General features: G+C 39.1%; 1 protein-coding gene across 1 annotated transcript; it reads left to right on the top strand.

The window, feature by feature from the left end:
* Window positions 1-2033: 2033 nt before the first annotated feature.
* On the top strand, window positions 2034-13658 carry LOC127512002 (serine/threonine-protein kinase pim-3-like). The gene is made up of 7 exons (XM_051892500.1): window positions 2034-2058; window positions 11929-12219; window positions 12370-12452; window positions 12574-12624; window positions 12731-13103; window positions 13296-13475; window positions 13567-13658. The coding sequence occupies exons 1-7, from the start codon at window positions 2034-2036 to the stop codon at window positions 13656-13658; spliced, it is 1095 nt and encodes a 364-aa protein (XP_051748460.1).
* Window positions 13659-13906: the final 248 nt, after the last annotated feature.

Below are 13906 nucleotides of genomic sequence, written 5' to 3' on the forward strand. Positions count from 1 at the left end.
CTTTTTTCTACCACATCTTTTCCTTCCCTTCGCCTCTCTATTAATGTGCTTGGACACAGAGCTCTGTGAACAGCCAGCCTCTTTTGCAATGACCTTTTGTGTCTTGCCCTCCTTGTGCAAGGTGTCAATGGTCGTCTTTTGGACAACTGTCAAGTCAGCAGTCTTCCCCATGATTGTGTAGCCTACAGAACTAGACTGAGAGACCATTTAAAGGCCTTTGCAGGTGTTTTGAATTAATTAGCTGATTAGAGTGTGGCACCAGGTGTCTTCAATATTGAACCTTTTCACAATATTCTAATTTTCTGAGATACTGAATTTGGGATTTTCCTTAGTTGTCAGTTATAATCATCAAAATTAAAAGAAATAAACATTTAAAATATATCAGTCTGTGTGTAATGAATGAATATAATATACAAGTTTCACTTTTTGAATGGAATTAATTTTTTTTTTTTTTTTTAAATTCAGAGGTAAGAAGACATAATCTTTTTGCATATTTAACAGAGTTATTTAAAAATTTAGTAGAAAATAAATCAATTGAATCTTTTTTTACTGCAGAGTGAAATTAAAGGTGGGGTAAGTAATATTTCAAAAATGCTGTTGGACATATTAATATTGATATTTGAAATAAACTCAAACAAACACACCCCTCTCTTCATTAATGCACTAATAATGACACTAAACATCGCATTCTCTAGTGGCCGTCAGTGCGCCTCTTGAGATAGGTTTACCTGCACATCTCTTACTAGCTGGCCTCTGTTACACACGCAATGTGAGAGTGGATGGCTGTGTTTCACAGCTGACGCTGCAACAAAATAATGTTTTATGAAAAATAAAGCGCAGATGAACGAACAACAAGGAAGCACAAAAAATTAACATATAGTACACTTGTACAGTACACAATAGTAAATATTACTCACGTGTGGAGAAGAATCAAAGCAACCTCCGTGTCTGTTTTCAGGCCTTCCCGCATAGCTCTCTCCAGCGCTGGAAAGCTTTTCTAATATTAACGCGGGTCCTAAAGATCTTGCCAAGTCATAACCCTTCATTACAGTGATATTCTTTGAAGTTTTCTCTTTTGCATTGTGTCTCATCTCTCTTTCTGCAGTCTTTCTTCAAATCTCCCCCTTGCTCGTTCTCTCTTCTCAACCGTCTGGTTAGTCCAAACAGCGTTTTTCAAATATACCCCACCTTTGGAAAAGACTTGTACATGGTGAATGTGAATTTCTGTTACTCAGTTTACAAGTAACAGATGTTGAGCATCTCGTCACAGTATCTCATCTCCCACTGCTCTGTTCTTTTAGTGTGGGCTCCACAGCGGTACAGCTCTTAGCTCCAATCCTAATCAAACACTTCTGAACAAGCTAATCAAGGTCTTAGGATTACTTGAAAGTTACAGGCAGGTGAGTTTGAGCAATATTGGAGCTAAACTCTGCAGAAAAGTGGCCCTTAAGAGCCAGAGTTGAAAACCCCGTCATAGTGTTCACCACAGTATCTATAAGCTTCAGTCCATGGCAATCTTCATCTGCATTCACACCATAGCTGGCGAGTTTGACGTACACTTATAGGTGAGGTACAGTACCAGCAGAATTCCTTAGAGCCATGTCAAACATTTAAGTTGATTTTAGATGCTACTGGGAGCCAGTGGAGTGAGATCATTGAAAACAAAAGCCAGGCATATTACCGAATCTTAATAGCCATGTCTTTTAAGCAGAAACTATAATAGGCGAAAAGTGATAAAGCTGACCACACAAACAATTTAATCAAATTAACAAATAATGTATTGAGGTATCTGAGTAAAAAGGAGTGTCACACAACAGAAGAGGACAGACAGGTAAGTTTAAATAGGATTTACTAAGCAGAGTAAAGAGCAGTACAGGTGAGTCTGTATAAGCAGAGAGTCTGATGGTGACTTAGCTGGTTGGTAACTCTTGTGTTTGTTTGCAGGTGCAGATCTGGATACGGCGGCAGGTGAGCAGGATGACAGATGGTGAAGGGCAGAAGATGGAGGACGGAGGGCAGAAGGCAGATTAAGGATGACGGGATACTCAGGAATCGCAGGTAAGGTTCTCAGGTGAGTAGTCAGGTAAGGAGTCTATACATGCTTGTATCAAGGACTAGACCAGACAATGATGTGATGTGAAGGGAATGACAGTAGATATATAGGGTGCATTGATGAGGACGTGTAGGTGCAGGGAATCAGAATTCGGGTGATTGTGAACGAGTGGGTGGAGTGTGGTGAAACGATGGGTTGAATGATGGTGTGGTTGATTCCGTGACACTGAGGAAGTAATCGGAATATCACAGCACCGATATATTTATGGTGCAACGTTCATGCTAAGACAAAGGCAAATCATAATTTCTCTCATTTGAATGAGGATTGTAGATGTGGAATTTCTTTGCATGAAATGGATGAAAAACAATGCAAACAACAGCTGTTTTTTGACTATTTTTTTCAGCTGTTTTAAAAACAATTTGTCAGGCAGGGCAATGCCTGCATGCTGTGTGTTTTTGACCCCTGAATGACAGAAGAAGTCATACATCGAGATGATAGTAACTTGAACGTAGTTGGTTTATTAAAATCTCTAAAAAAAGAGTTTATGTGCATTTCCCCATCCATTCATTATGCAAATAATTCAAATAATCTGGATTGGACTACTATTGACATTACTATAAGCATGAAATCAGTGCAATTAGATAAAAAACAAACAAACAAACAAACAAAAACAATAACTAATACTACTGAATATATAAATATTAATAAAAATGTATCAAATTTATCAAGTTTATCAACAATTCACATTGCTGCAATATGAGTATTATGTTTTGTAATTATTGTAGTAAATAATAGGATGTATTAATTTATTTCATTATTTCAGACAAAAAAAAAAAAAAAAGAATTATGTAGCTAATATACCTGTAATAACACATGCTTTTATGAAGACTTTAAAATATTTCCTTTAAAAATGTATAAATCTTTGCAGGCTGCCACATGCCTGACTTCCCAACTTCTTTAAATAAACAAAATAGATGATTGTGCTGTAGGATTTGCATGTTCCATGTCAGCAGCCCAGTGAGGTTGATAAACTGTTCAGTGCGCAACCATCCTAAAACCAAACCAGCTCACTACAGCAGAGATGAAGTTGACTCTCACTGGACTTCGCCTGTTTGTCCTTTATGGACTGACTACAGGTTATAGAGTACACATTTATGTGTCCACTCCAATGACCTGCACTTCTGCTCAGACGTACTGTAAAAAGTTTTATAAAAACCTGTCTATAGTCTTTAACAAAGAGGATCTTCAGATGCTTGAAGAGGCAGCTGGAGGAACATACAACAATAGTTGGATCAACAGCCAGGAAAACGTGTGCAAGTCACTGAAGTATGAGGACACAAATACTTCAGCTACAGAATACTTATTTGAAAATCCTTCCTTTTGTGCATTCACTAATGAGGTTCGTTGGAAAAAAACATCATGTTCAAATAAATTTCCTTTCTTCTGCTATGGGAATTTCATTCTGGTGCAGGAGAATAAGACATGGGAGGAAGCTCTGGAGTTCTGCAGGAGTCACTACACTGATCTGGCCTCTTTACATTTTGATTGGCCAGTAAATCAGATTCAAAATGAGACCAATAATTCTCAGACAGACAGTGTGTGGACAGGCCTGCGCTTTCTGGATGGAAACTGGTATTGGTTGAATGTGAAGAGTGTTCAGACCGACCTCCCTCTGCCCTCATGCCCACCTGAGCCGTACCGTTGTGGAGCCCGAAACACAGAGACAGAGCGATGGGAAAACAGACACTGTGAGGAGAAGCTCAACTTTCTGTGTCTCATGAAATAAAGGCAAGTGATGAACAAACATGAATATTGCCTTCACTTCATTTGCAGATTGATTCCAGTATGTTAACAGCTGAAATATATAGTAAAAAAATAAATAAATAAATGCATCTTGTTTACTAAAATTTACAAATATGTCTTTCTTAACAGATAACTGAGCACAGAAGCATTTCTCTGCAACAAAGAGGAAGTGGCTCAGATTTCTTTCATAAACATTATTATAAACATCTACAATATACTTTTTCATTTAAGAATATGACTTTTTTGTAGTCAGCTGCAATTAAATGTTTGTAATGGAAAAGTTTTGTAATGGTAAAATTTTCAGTTTGTATAAGTCTTCTAAGATCTGAAAAAAATAGGGGGATACAGAAATTTGGAAATGAAAAAGAAAGAAAGAAAGAAAGAAAGAAAGAAAGAACCCTTTGTAATTATGTCTTAATACTTTTTGGTATTATTTCTGAGATTATAATATTTAAACTGCAAAATTAAATAATCTATATAACATTTGCAAACAGTCTCACATTAAACATGTAACAAACAACAAGTAATGGGAAAATATTATCTCTGTCTCTTGCCAGTTTTTCCAGTCTTTGCAAAGTTTAATTTAACCTTATTAGCATTTCTGTGTGTTTTCTATTTTCTGTGGATTACATGTTCTCAGGCTTTTTGCCCATTATGTTGCTGTATTTATTGATCTCCTGGACCTTTGTTTGTTCTAATAAACTCTGCATGAGAATTACAACCTCCATTAGAGTTTCCATTATTATGGATGTCATATGTTGTTCCAGAGTTGAATGAATTGGCCACTTTTTTTAACCTCAGATTTGTGTCATTAATTTCTCCACCAATCCATTTGTTTGTGGATGGTGCACATAAATTCTTCTTGATCTGTATATAGCCTACAAACACAAACCTCTGCTGGAAAGATTGGTTGGTATAGTAACAAAAGATGTCTGTCACCCTCATGTGTCTGTTAGAGGAAACGCATCCACTTCTAGGAAATAATAATCACCTCATAAATCACGCGTCAATCTTCACTGTCGAGCAGAGTTTATCTCCAACCAGCTCCAATCACCTGCCTAAAACTTTCATAATAATCCTGAAGACCTTGGCTGTGTCCGAAATCGTCCCCTATACCCACATTAAGTATTCCCTATTACTCCACTAATATAGTTCACTTGAGGGAGTGAATGAATACGAGTGAATGAACTCGGACACTGAGTACGCCAGAGGGGCTGCAGCTTTTGCATAGTTTGTGCTTGCTGTTTAATAATTATTTGAAACTTAGCAAACCGGCAGCTCCAGTAGTAATACAAAGATTTATCTTGATCTCCGTCATGGAAACTAGCATGTATAGACCTTAATTAAACGATTTAATTATCAATTAAATATAAATTTATACCTGTATGATATTACGCAGTAGCCACATTGTACCAGCGGTTTGGAAAATGGATGAATGGATGATTCAGCTGCAGGCGCCATCTTCTGGTCAAACGCGGGAATTCAATCGGCGCACAACTCTCACAGTGCATTATAGATATTCGCTAGCCATTGAGCGTACATCAGTTGTACACTCGTTATTGTGGTGCATTGTGGGATTGAATGAGTGCACTCGATAATGTCCACTGGTTTCAGACACCACTGCAAATGGCTGTTCCCTCAAATAGTGCCCTATTTAAGGGTATAAGGGGGGCGATTTAGGACACAGCCATTGATTAGCTGATTCAGGTGTGTTTAATTAGGGCCAGAGCTGAACTCTGCAGGAAAGTGGGCCCTGCAAGAACGTGAGTCTGACACCCCTGACCTAAATGAATGAGAAGTGAGCAAAGTTTGAATAAGCCAGAGATACAGAATGAACAAAGAGAGAGAATAAAGAAAATGGAAAACATTTTAAAGGCATTTGAATAATTTGGAGAACCCCATAAGAGTCTACAAAAAGATATTGGGGAGATTAGGGACTAAAAAGGACTGAGGGTACGTTAACACGACAACGATGTACTAAAAACGGAAAAGTTTTTCCTTTGCGTTTTCATTGCTAAAATGACAGCTGTTTACACGGATCTGCAAAAACGATTAAAAATGCTGTATTATGCATTCCAGGCCAGTAGTTGGCGAGGTCACTTTGTAAAGAAAAACTACACGCTTATAGAGTGAACACGTAATACGCGTGCGCATGATGATGTCATGGTTTTCACAAATTCGCGTTTTTGTATTTTACACAGAGACAAAACGCATAAAAAGTTTTCCTTTTTTTTGCTGAAAACAGTGTAGTGTAAATGGCCCCTAAATCTAAATCTCACTGGTAAGGTTTACATATGCAGTTTCTTGTTTTCATATGCAGTTGTTAAAACATTGATGTATTTAGTTACAAAAGGTCAGTATGTTGTTAAATGAACTGTATCTTTTTTATTCAAGGCTTCAAGGTGTGAAAACTAGCTCTGGTCTCAACATTCAGATAGTCTGGAGTGTTTGTTTTTTCTCTCTCTCTTGTTAGACTATTAAACATTCTATAGGAAATAGGGATGTCAAATTACACAAACTCTTATGATCGATCATCGTTTAAATTAACAATCAATTAATCGTTAGCCTTAATACTGCATTATGCATCTACTGCAGTTGCTTATAGCCATCAGCATGACAGGGTGTGCAAATGCTGCTCTAAATGCCATGTTCCTCACCAAAAGAATGAGAAGTCTTTTAGTCTAAATAAAAGGCTAGTATGATTGTAAAATGAGTCAATGTGATTGCTTATTTAATTAAATTACTTATTTAATAATCAAATATAACGACTAAATACACCAACATTGCCTCAGATGCGTGCTAGTCAGTGGATGCGCTTTTCCTTGAGCAACGTGCTGAAACACGACAAGGAAATCCAATGAATTCACAACGATTTATTACAATAGTGTTCTCATTATAATGTTATACACTGCTCAGAAAAATTAAAGGAACACTTTGAAAACACATCAGATCTCAATGGGGAAAAATATCATGCTGGATATACATACTGATATGGACCGGGTAATGTGTTAGGAACGAAAGGATGCCACATTATTTGATGGAAATGAAAATTATCAACCTACAGAGGACTGAATTCAAAGACACCCCGAAAATCAAAGTGAAAAAATGATGCAGCAGGCTAGTCCATTTTGCTGAAATTTCATTGCAGCAACTCAAAATAGTACTCAGTAGTTTGTATGGCCCCCATGTGCTTGTATGCATGCCTGACAACGTCGGGACATGCTCCTAATGAGACGACGGATGGTGTCCTGGGGTATTTCCTCGCAGATCTGGACCAGGTGCAACCTGGCAGCGTTGGATGAACCGCAACATAACGTCCCAGAGGTGTTATATTGGATTTAGGTCAGGCAAGCATGGGGGCCATTCAATGGTATCAATTCCTTCATCCTCCAGGAACTGCCTGCATACTCTCGCCACATGAGGCCGGGCATTGTCATGCACCAGGAGGAACCCAGGACCCACTGCACCAGCGTAGGGTCTAAGGATTTCATCCCGATACCTAATGGCAGTCAGGGTGCCATTGTCTAGCCTAGTGTTGTCACGGTACCAAAATTCCAGTAGTCGGTACCAATACCATTACAATTTTACGGTTCTCGGTACCAATTTCAGTACCACAGGAAAATCTGTTGGAAATATTTTACTATTTTATTTAACTAGCCTATTTTAAAGACATTAAATATGATGGTACTCATACATATAAATATTTGGAGCGTGTGTGTGTATGTTTGTGTGTGTATATACAGTATACCGCAATGAAATAAATTTTGAAATATAAAAAAATAAATAAACAAATGCTCAAACGTCCATTTTGTAATAGACGTGCGTGTTTATTTTAGCTATTCCGTCAGTGAAACGACACACTATAGGCTGTAAAACTATGAAATAAATATCAGTAAATAATGGTAGGCTAACCTAAATAATAAGAAAGTTAAATATTATTTAAAAAACATTCGTTTTATATTTCCACACAAAGATGCGTCATATAGTATACCGCTATGCTCTTTGAGAGGGATGTGGGACGCGAGCAGGAAAGAGACCATTTCTCTTTAATAATATCTTGATGTTATCTCCTGATGAGCTACTTTTATCTTCAGACATTCAGGCTACTGTATGTTTGATTTTGCGCTGCCAGAGAAAATGAAAGTAAAAATCACCGGCGTGTGTGAAACACTCTATACAAATAAACTTGACGCGCCTTATAAAGTCTAATAACAAGTGCAAACTGTGTTAAATAGAAACTGACGTGCAAGCAAAAAGGTTTCTGTCCTACAGTGTTTTTCTACTTTACCACAGTAAAGAATGCGAATATTATAGGCCTAATTAAAAGCGAACCAAAGGAAGAAACGTATCCCCCGCGCTAGTGGAGATTTGAGATTCCATGTTCAGTGGAATAACTAATGGAATATTAAATTCTCTGCTAATCGGGTAACCAGAGGGATTCGCAAAACAGAATACAAAGCTTAAATTTATGGACTCACATACCTCTCTCATTCGGCATGAACCAAAATGTTTCCATGGCTGCGATGTCACAACCTATTATTTATTCTGTAAACAAAGCTTTGTGCTTCACTCGTGTCATATTCACGTAAATACTGGCACATCCCTATCAGTGGGTACAGAATATACCTGGATACTCGGTACTACCGGTACTACAGAAATGCTGGTATTGTCACATTTTCAAAATTTCAGTACCGACTTGGTATCGAAGTACCTGTACTTTTGACAACACTAGTCTAGCCTGCAGAGGTCTGTGCGTCCCTCCATGTATATGCCTCCCCAGACCATCACTGACCCACCACCAAACCAATCATGCAGAATGATGTTACAGGCAGCATAACGTTCTCCACGGCTTCTCCAGACCCTTTCACGTCTGCCACGTGCTCAGGGTGAACCTGCTCTCATCTGTGAAAAGCACAGTGCGCCAGTGACGGACCTGCCAATTCTGGTGTTCAATGGCAAATGCCAATCGAGCTCCATGGTGCTGGACAGTGAGCACAGGGCCCACTAGAGGACATCGGGCCCTCAGGCCATCCTCATGAAGTCTGTTTCTGATTGTTTGGTCAGAGACATTCACACCAGTGGCCTGCTGGAGGTTATTTTGTAGGGCTCTGGCAGTGCTCACCCTGTTCCTCCTTGCACAAAGGAGCAGATACCGGTCCTGCTGATGGGTTAAGGACCTTCTACGGCCCTGTCCAGCTCTCCTAGAGTAACTGCCTGTCTCCTGGAATCTCCTCGATGCTCTTGAGACTTTGCTGGGAGACACAGCAAACCTTCTGGCAATGGTACATATTGATGTGCCATCCTGGAGGAGTTGGACTGCCTGTGCAACCTCTGTAGGGTCCAGGTATTGCCTCATACTACCAGTAGTGACACTGACCCTAGCCAAATGCAAAACTAATGAAAAACAGTCAGAAAAGATGAGTAGGGAAAAAAATTAAAACCATTCTTGTTTTGGGGGTCGTCTCATTGTTGCCCATCTAGTGCACCTGTTGTTAATTTCATTAACACCAAAGCAGATGAAACTGATTAACAACCCCCTCTGCTACTTAACTGACCAGATTAATTAATTAGGATAAATCTAATCCTAATTATATACACAATGTTAATTAATCACATATTTCATTTGGTTAATTATTAATTAAAAGCTCATATATACTATATTAATATTTATAATATACTTTAATATATTGATTCGATTTTTATCATACATTTATTACGTGATGCACGTAAGTATTCATATCACATGACTTTTCGTAACTCCCCTATACCTCAACTAGGCTACTTCCATCAAACGGCACATGAAATCGGTTGATTTAAGCTGTTATTAGCATAATAACTTATTCTGTTCATAACTTAAACATAGCTTGAGAAACTAATCCCGTCCAAAAAGTGCTTATGATCATTGTAAAATGTATACATGAATGGAGAACCTCATCTCAGGTCTACTCACTTATAGCTTCTTGATGAACGTCATCTTTCATGCTTCATATAGGCTATGGGCCTTTTTGTTTTTCTTTATTAATTTGGATTTAATGTCGATATTTTGGATAAATGTGAAGGTTTTCAAGGCCGGGGGTTTTCAAACTTTTTGGACACGCGTCCCGCTACGTTTATCTAAAAAAAAAAAAAAAAACCTCGAACATCATTGCTGCATTACTTAATATGCCTGAATACAGTGTGCAAAGCCCGTTTACACACCAGACGCGACCGTTGTCACGTCGCGCCTTGCCGCAACACCTTGAGGATGTCTACACTGGACACAACAAAGTAACCATTGCAAATCAATTTGTTCTTTGTCAAAAGAAACTCAGGCGCTTTGGAGTATGTCAGAAATACCGGTAGAACGAGGCATCAGTTTACTGTCAGGGATTCTGTGTAGACAGGGTTAGTTAAAAACTGAAACATTAAAATATAAACAGTTTACCGACTTCAGAGTCACGGCTGAGCTTGTTTTTCGTTCAGTTTAACCTTAGTTTTGATCATCTCTGGTATTCTTGATTTTACAAGCCACCAATCCATTTTGCTTTTTGTTTTTGCTCAAATTCAGTTGCACCAAACTTGCTGTAACTAATAGTCAACAATTAGCTGGGAGAATAGTCAAATTGCCCCCTCTAGTGGATAATTTAAGATTTGCTAGTAAAATCTCACTTTTACAGCTGTTTCACTCGAGAATTTCACGTTCACTTTTGACCTAACAGATGCTCGCGCCTGTTTAAATAATAATTTAAATAATAATTTAATAAAGTAAAATCACGAATTATGAATAATTATTATTTTAAGTAATAAAACATCAACAACAGCAAATGGGAAATGTTTTCTGTGTCCATAACGATGTCCACACACAGATATAAAAACTTTTACTAGGCCTATCCAACATAAAAATCTCAGATCACATTATAAAAAATTTGTAATCAAAAAAAAAAAAAAAACTAGATTGTGCGCGCGCTGCTGTAGCTCGCGCACACGACGTAGGTGTGCGTATGCATAATTCGGATTTTAGTTGCTATAGCGACGCGTGAAATGAATTTTGACTGAATATATACACTCGAACCCGTCGATACCTGTTGGTTGAGAGACAAGGCGATTTAAGAGACTTTTGGAGAGTATTTTCTGTGCGAAGATTGTGATTTTTGAAGGAGTTTGAAGGATATTTTCTTTGAGTTTTACAGTTTTATTTTCTTGGTTCTTTGAAAGATACACTTTTATTGTTCTTTTCTTATTTTAGAAAGAGTTTGGAGTTTATTTATTTATTCTTTTTTTTCTGAGGAGAGTTTTTTATTCCTTTTTGTATTTTGTTTCTTGTTGGAGTTTGGAGATTTTCAGTGGCTCAAATGGGTGAAAGACGAGGCGAGTATTTACATTTTTCATTTGTTTATTATTGGTATGTTTTGGTTTGATGTTGTATGTAGTTTGACTTAATGTGAAGAAATGCAAGTTAACCCATTTAAACTAAATTTTCACAGCTAAATGACATTTAGCTTATCTAAAAAAGCAAATTCAAAAAAAAAAAAAAAAAAAAGAAAGAAAAAGAAAGAAAAAAAATTCCTTGTCACAATTATAATGGGCAGAGTTGCTCAATTGCAATTCAAGACCCAACCGAAAATTGAAAAATATAATTTAACATAATTTGATGTGACCACTGACATTGATTATTGATTATCCATATAACATTACTAATAGAGCCTTTAAGTATTTAATGTGTGAAATATTTCAGCCTCAGGCCGCTCCAGATCCACCCAGACAGCCAGACAGGTTGGGACACATGGCTTTGGTGACAATGATCAGGAACCGCTGCCAAACCCAGTCCAGCCACTGAGTCGAGAGCTACCTGGATATTTAGCTCCTCTGCCTTCCGAGTTGGCTTCTTCTGTGTCAAAAGATCAGACTCACAGGAAGAGGAAGAGGCAGAACGGCAGTCAGCAAGCTCCAGATGATGGACAACCATCCACCTCATATAAGAGACCTGCCAAACGGACTCGCACAGGTCAGAATAGGCTTATATTAAAGAAGTAAGCCTATATTCTTACATTACTAATAGAGGCTTTAAGTATTTGATGTGTGAAATATTTCAGCTTCAGGCCACTCAAGATCCAGGAGTGGAGCTTTTACCCAGACGGCCAGTCAGGAGGTTGGGACACATGGCTCTGGTGACAACAATGATCAGGAACCGCTGGCAAACCCAGCTCAGCCACTGAGTCGAGAGCTACCTGGATATTTAGCTCCTCTGCCTTCCGAGTTGGCTTCTTCTGTGTCAAAAGATCAGACTCACAGGAAGAGGAAGAGGCAGAACGGCAGCCAGCAAGCCCCAGATGATGGACAACCATCCACCTCATATAAGAGACCTGCCAAATGTACTCGCACAGGTCAGAATAGGCTTATATTAAAGAAGTTATGGCTCAACTATTAATTTATTTGTCATTGAAAAGATCTTTGATGTAAAAAAACTGCATTAAAGTAGCGTTCTTTTACAGGTTTAGATACTTCAACATGCTTTTTTCTCTTATATTTTGCAGAAGCATATGCGAAGGGCCCATTGCTGGGGCAAGGTGGATTTGGCTCTGTGTATGCTGGGACACGCAGGTCTGATGGACTGCCAGTAAGACATTTTCTTCCCTTCTTCATTCAAACAGCCTTTAGAAATGTTCTCAGAATTGATATTAGTAAATGTCATACGTCACAATGAGGCAGGTGTGATTTACTGTGGTTTCTGTCTACAGGTTGCCATCAAGTATGTCACTAAAGAGAGGATGAACAAGAGGCTGAAAGTTGTAAGTACCAGCGTGAATCTGTTGTTCTGTTTCACATTTTATTGGTTTGCACACACGCACACATCTGCATTCAGCCCTGGATGTAATGCAGCATTTGTCATTGCAGGAAGGCCAGGGTCTGCTGCCGCTGGAGGTCGCACTGATGACCCTGGTCAATCCAGATCCTGCCTGCCCCAATGTCCTGCAGCTCGTGGAGTGGTTTGACCGTCCCACTGATTACATCATGATCCTGGAACGACCAGTTCCTTGCCAAGATCTCCAGAGTTTCTATGAGGAGAACGGCTGTCTAGATGAGAGCCTGGCCAAGAAAGTGCTGGTCCAGCTCATCACTGCGCTGAAACATTGCGAGAGCCGTGGAGTCTTGCACCGGGACATCAAGCCACAGAACCTGCTGATTTCCACAACTTCACATGACATCAAGCTGCTGGACTTTGGTTGTGGAGACCTCCTAAAGGACTCGGCCTACACATCGTTTGCAGGTTGGATTGCATTACAGAAAGAAAGCTCCTACTACTTCGTTCTGGGTGATGTTCTTATACATGGATATTTTGTGAACGTTTATTTATCAACCGAAAGGAAGCTCTGTTTTGACTCAAAGATCATTTCAGGCCTACATTTAGTTTGGACTGGAACCTTTTCAGTGGATGTTTTGATCTTTTTGGGTCTGTCAGGCACTCTTCAGTACGCCCCTCCTGAGTGGTTTCATCAGCAACGCTATCATGCAGGACCGGCTACTGTTTGGTCAGTGGGGGTGACACTCTACAAGATCTTGTGTGGTTTTTTACCCTTCAGAGCCGCACATAGGGTCACCTCTAACAGCAGACTGCACTTCCCTAGAGAGCTTTCTACAGGCAAGAGATAGCATACATTCAGAGATAGAGCCAGACAGAGAAGTTTGTTCTATTGTGTTACTGAAGGCAAGTACTGTGTTGTGTGTAACAGAGTGCCGTCAGTTGATTAGCTGGTGTCTCAGTGCAGCGGTGGCAGACCGGCCCAGCTTAGATGACATTGAGTGCCATCCCTGGTTACACTGAACAGGTGGCCAGTGACATTACACTTATCTGAAGCACAGCAGTCATAGGTTGGATTGGATTGGATTGTTAGGATCAGTCTAGATAAAAGGTTTTAATTATTTGTATAGGGTGATCAGGAGTGACACAGGACCTGCAGAGACGGCTTCCTGTGCAACTACAGAAAAGAGGAGTGGACCATGAACTAATGGACGCTCCACAAACATGTTATTTTATCCTCTGCTCCACTGGTAGGGTCCCTGTGTGGATGA

Source organism: Ctenopharyngodon idella, chromosome 1 (assembly GCF_019924925.1).
Source record: "Ctenopharyngodon idella isolate HZGC_01 chromosome 1, HZGC01, whole genome shotgun sequence".
In the NCBI taxonomy this organism is placed as follows: Eukaryota; Metazoa; Chordata; class Actinopteri; order Cypriniformes; family Xenocyprididae; genus Ctenopharyngodon; species Ctenopharyngodon idella.

Bases quoted from the DNA above. Each gene is read 5' to 3' on its own strand.
- LOC127512002 (XM_051892500.1), top strand. From the start codon at position 2,034: ATGACGGGATACTCAGGAATCGCAG. The intron at 2,059-11,928 runs GTAAGGTTCTCA...GAAATATTTCAG, and splicing joins GGGATACTCAGGAATCGCAG to CTTCAGGCCACTCAAGATCC. The intron at 12,625-12,730 runs GTAAGTACCAGC...TTGTCATTGCAG, and splicing joins TGAACAAGAGGCTGAAAGTT to GAAGGCCAGGGTCTGCTGCC.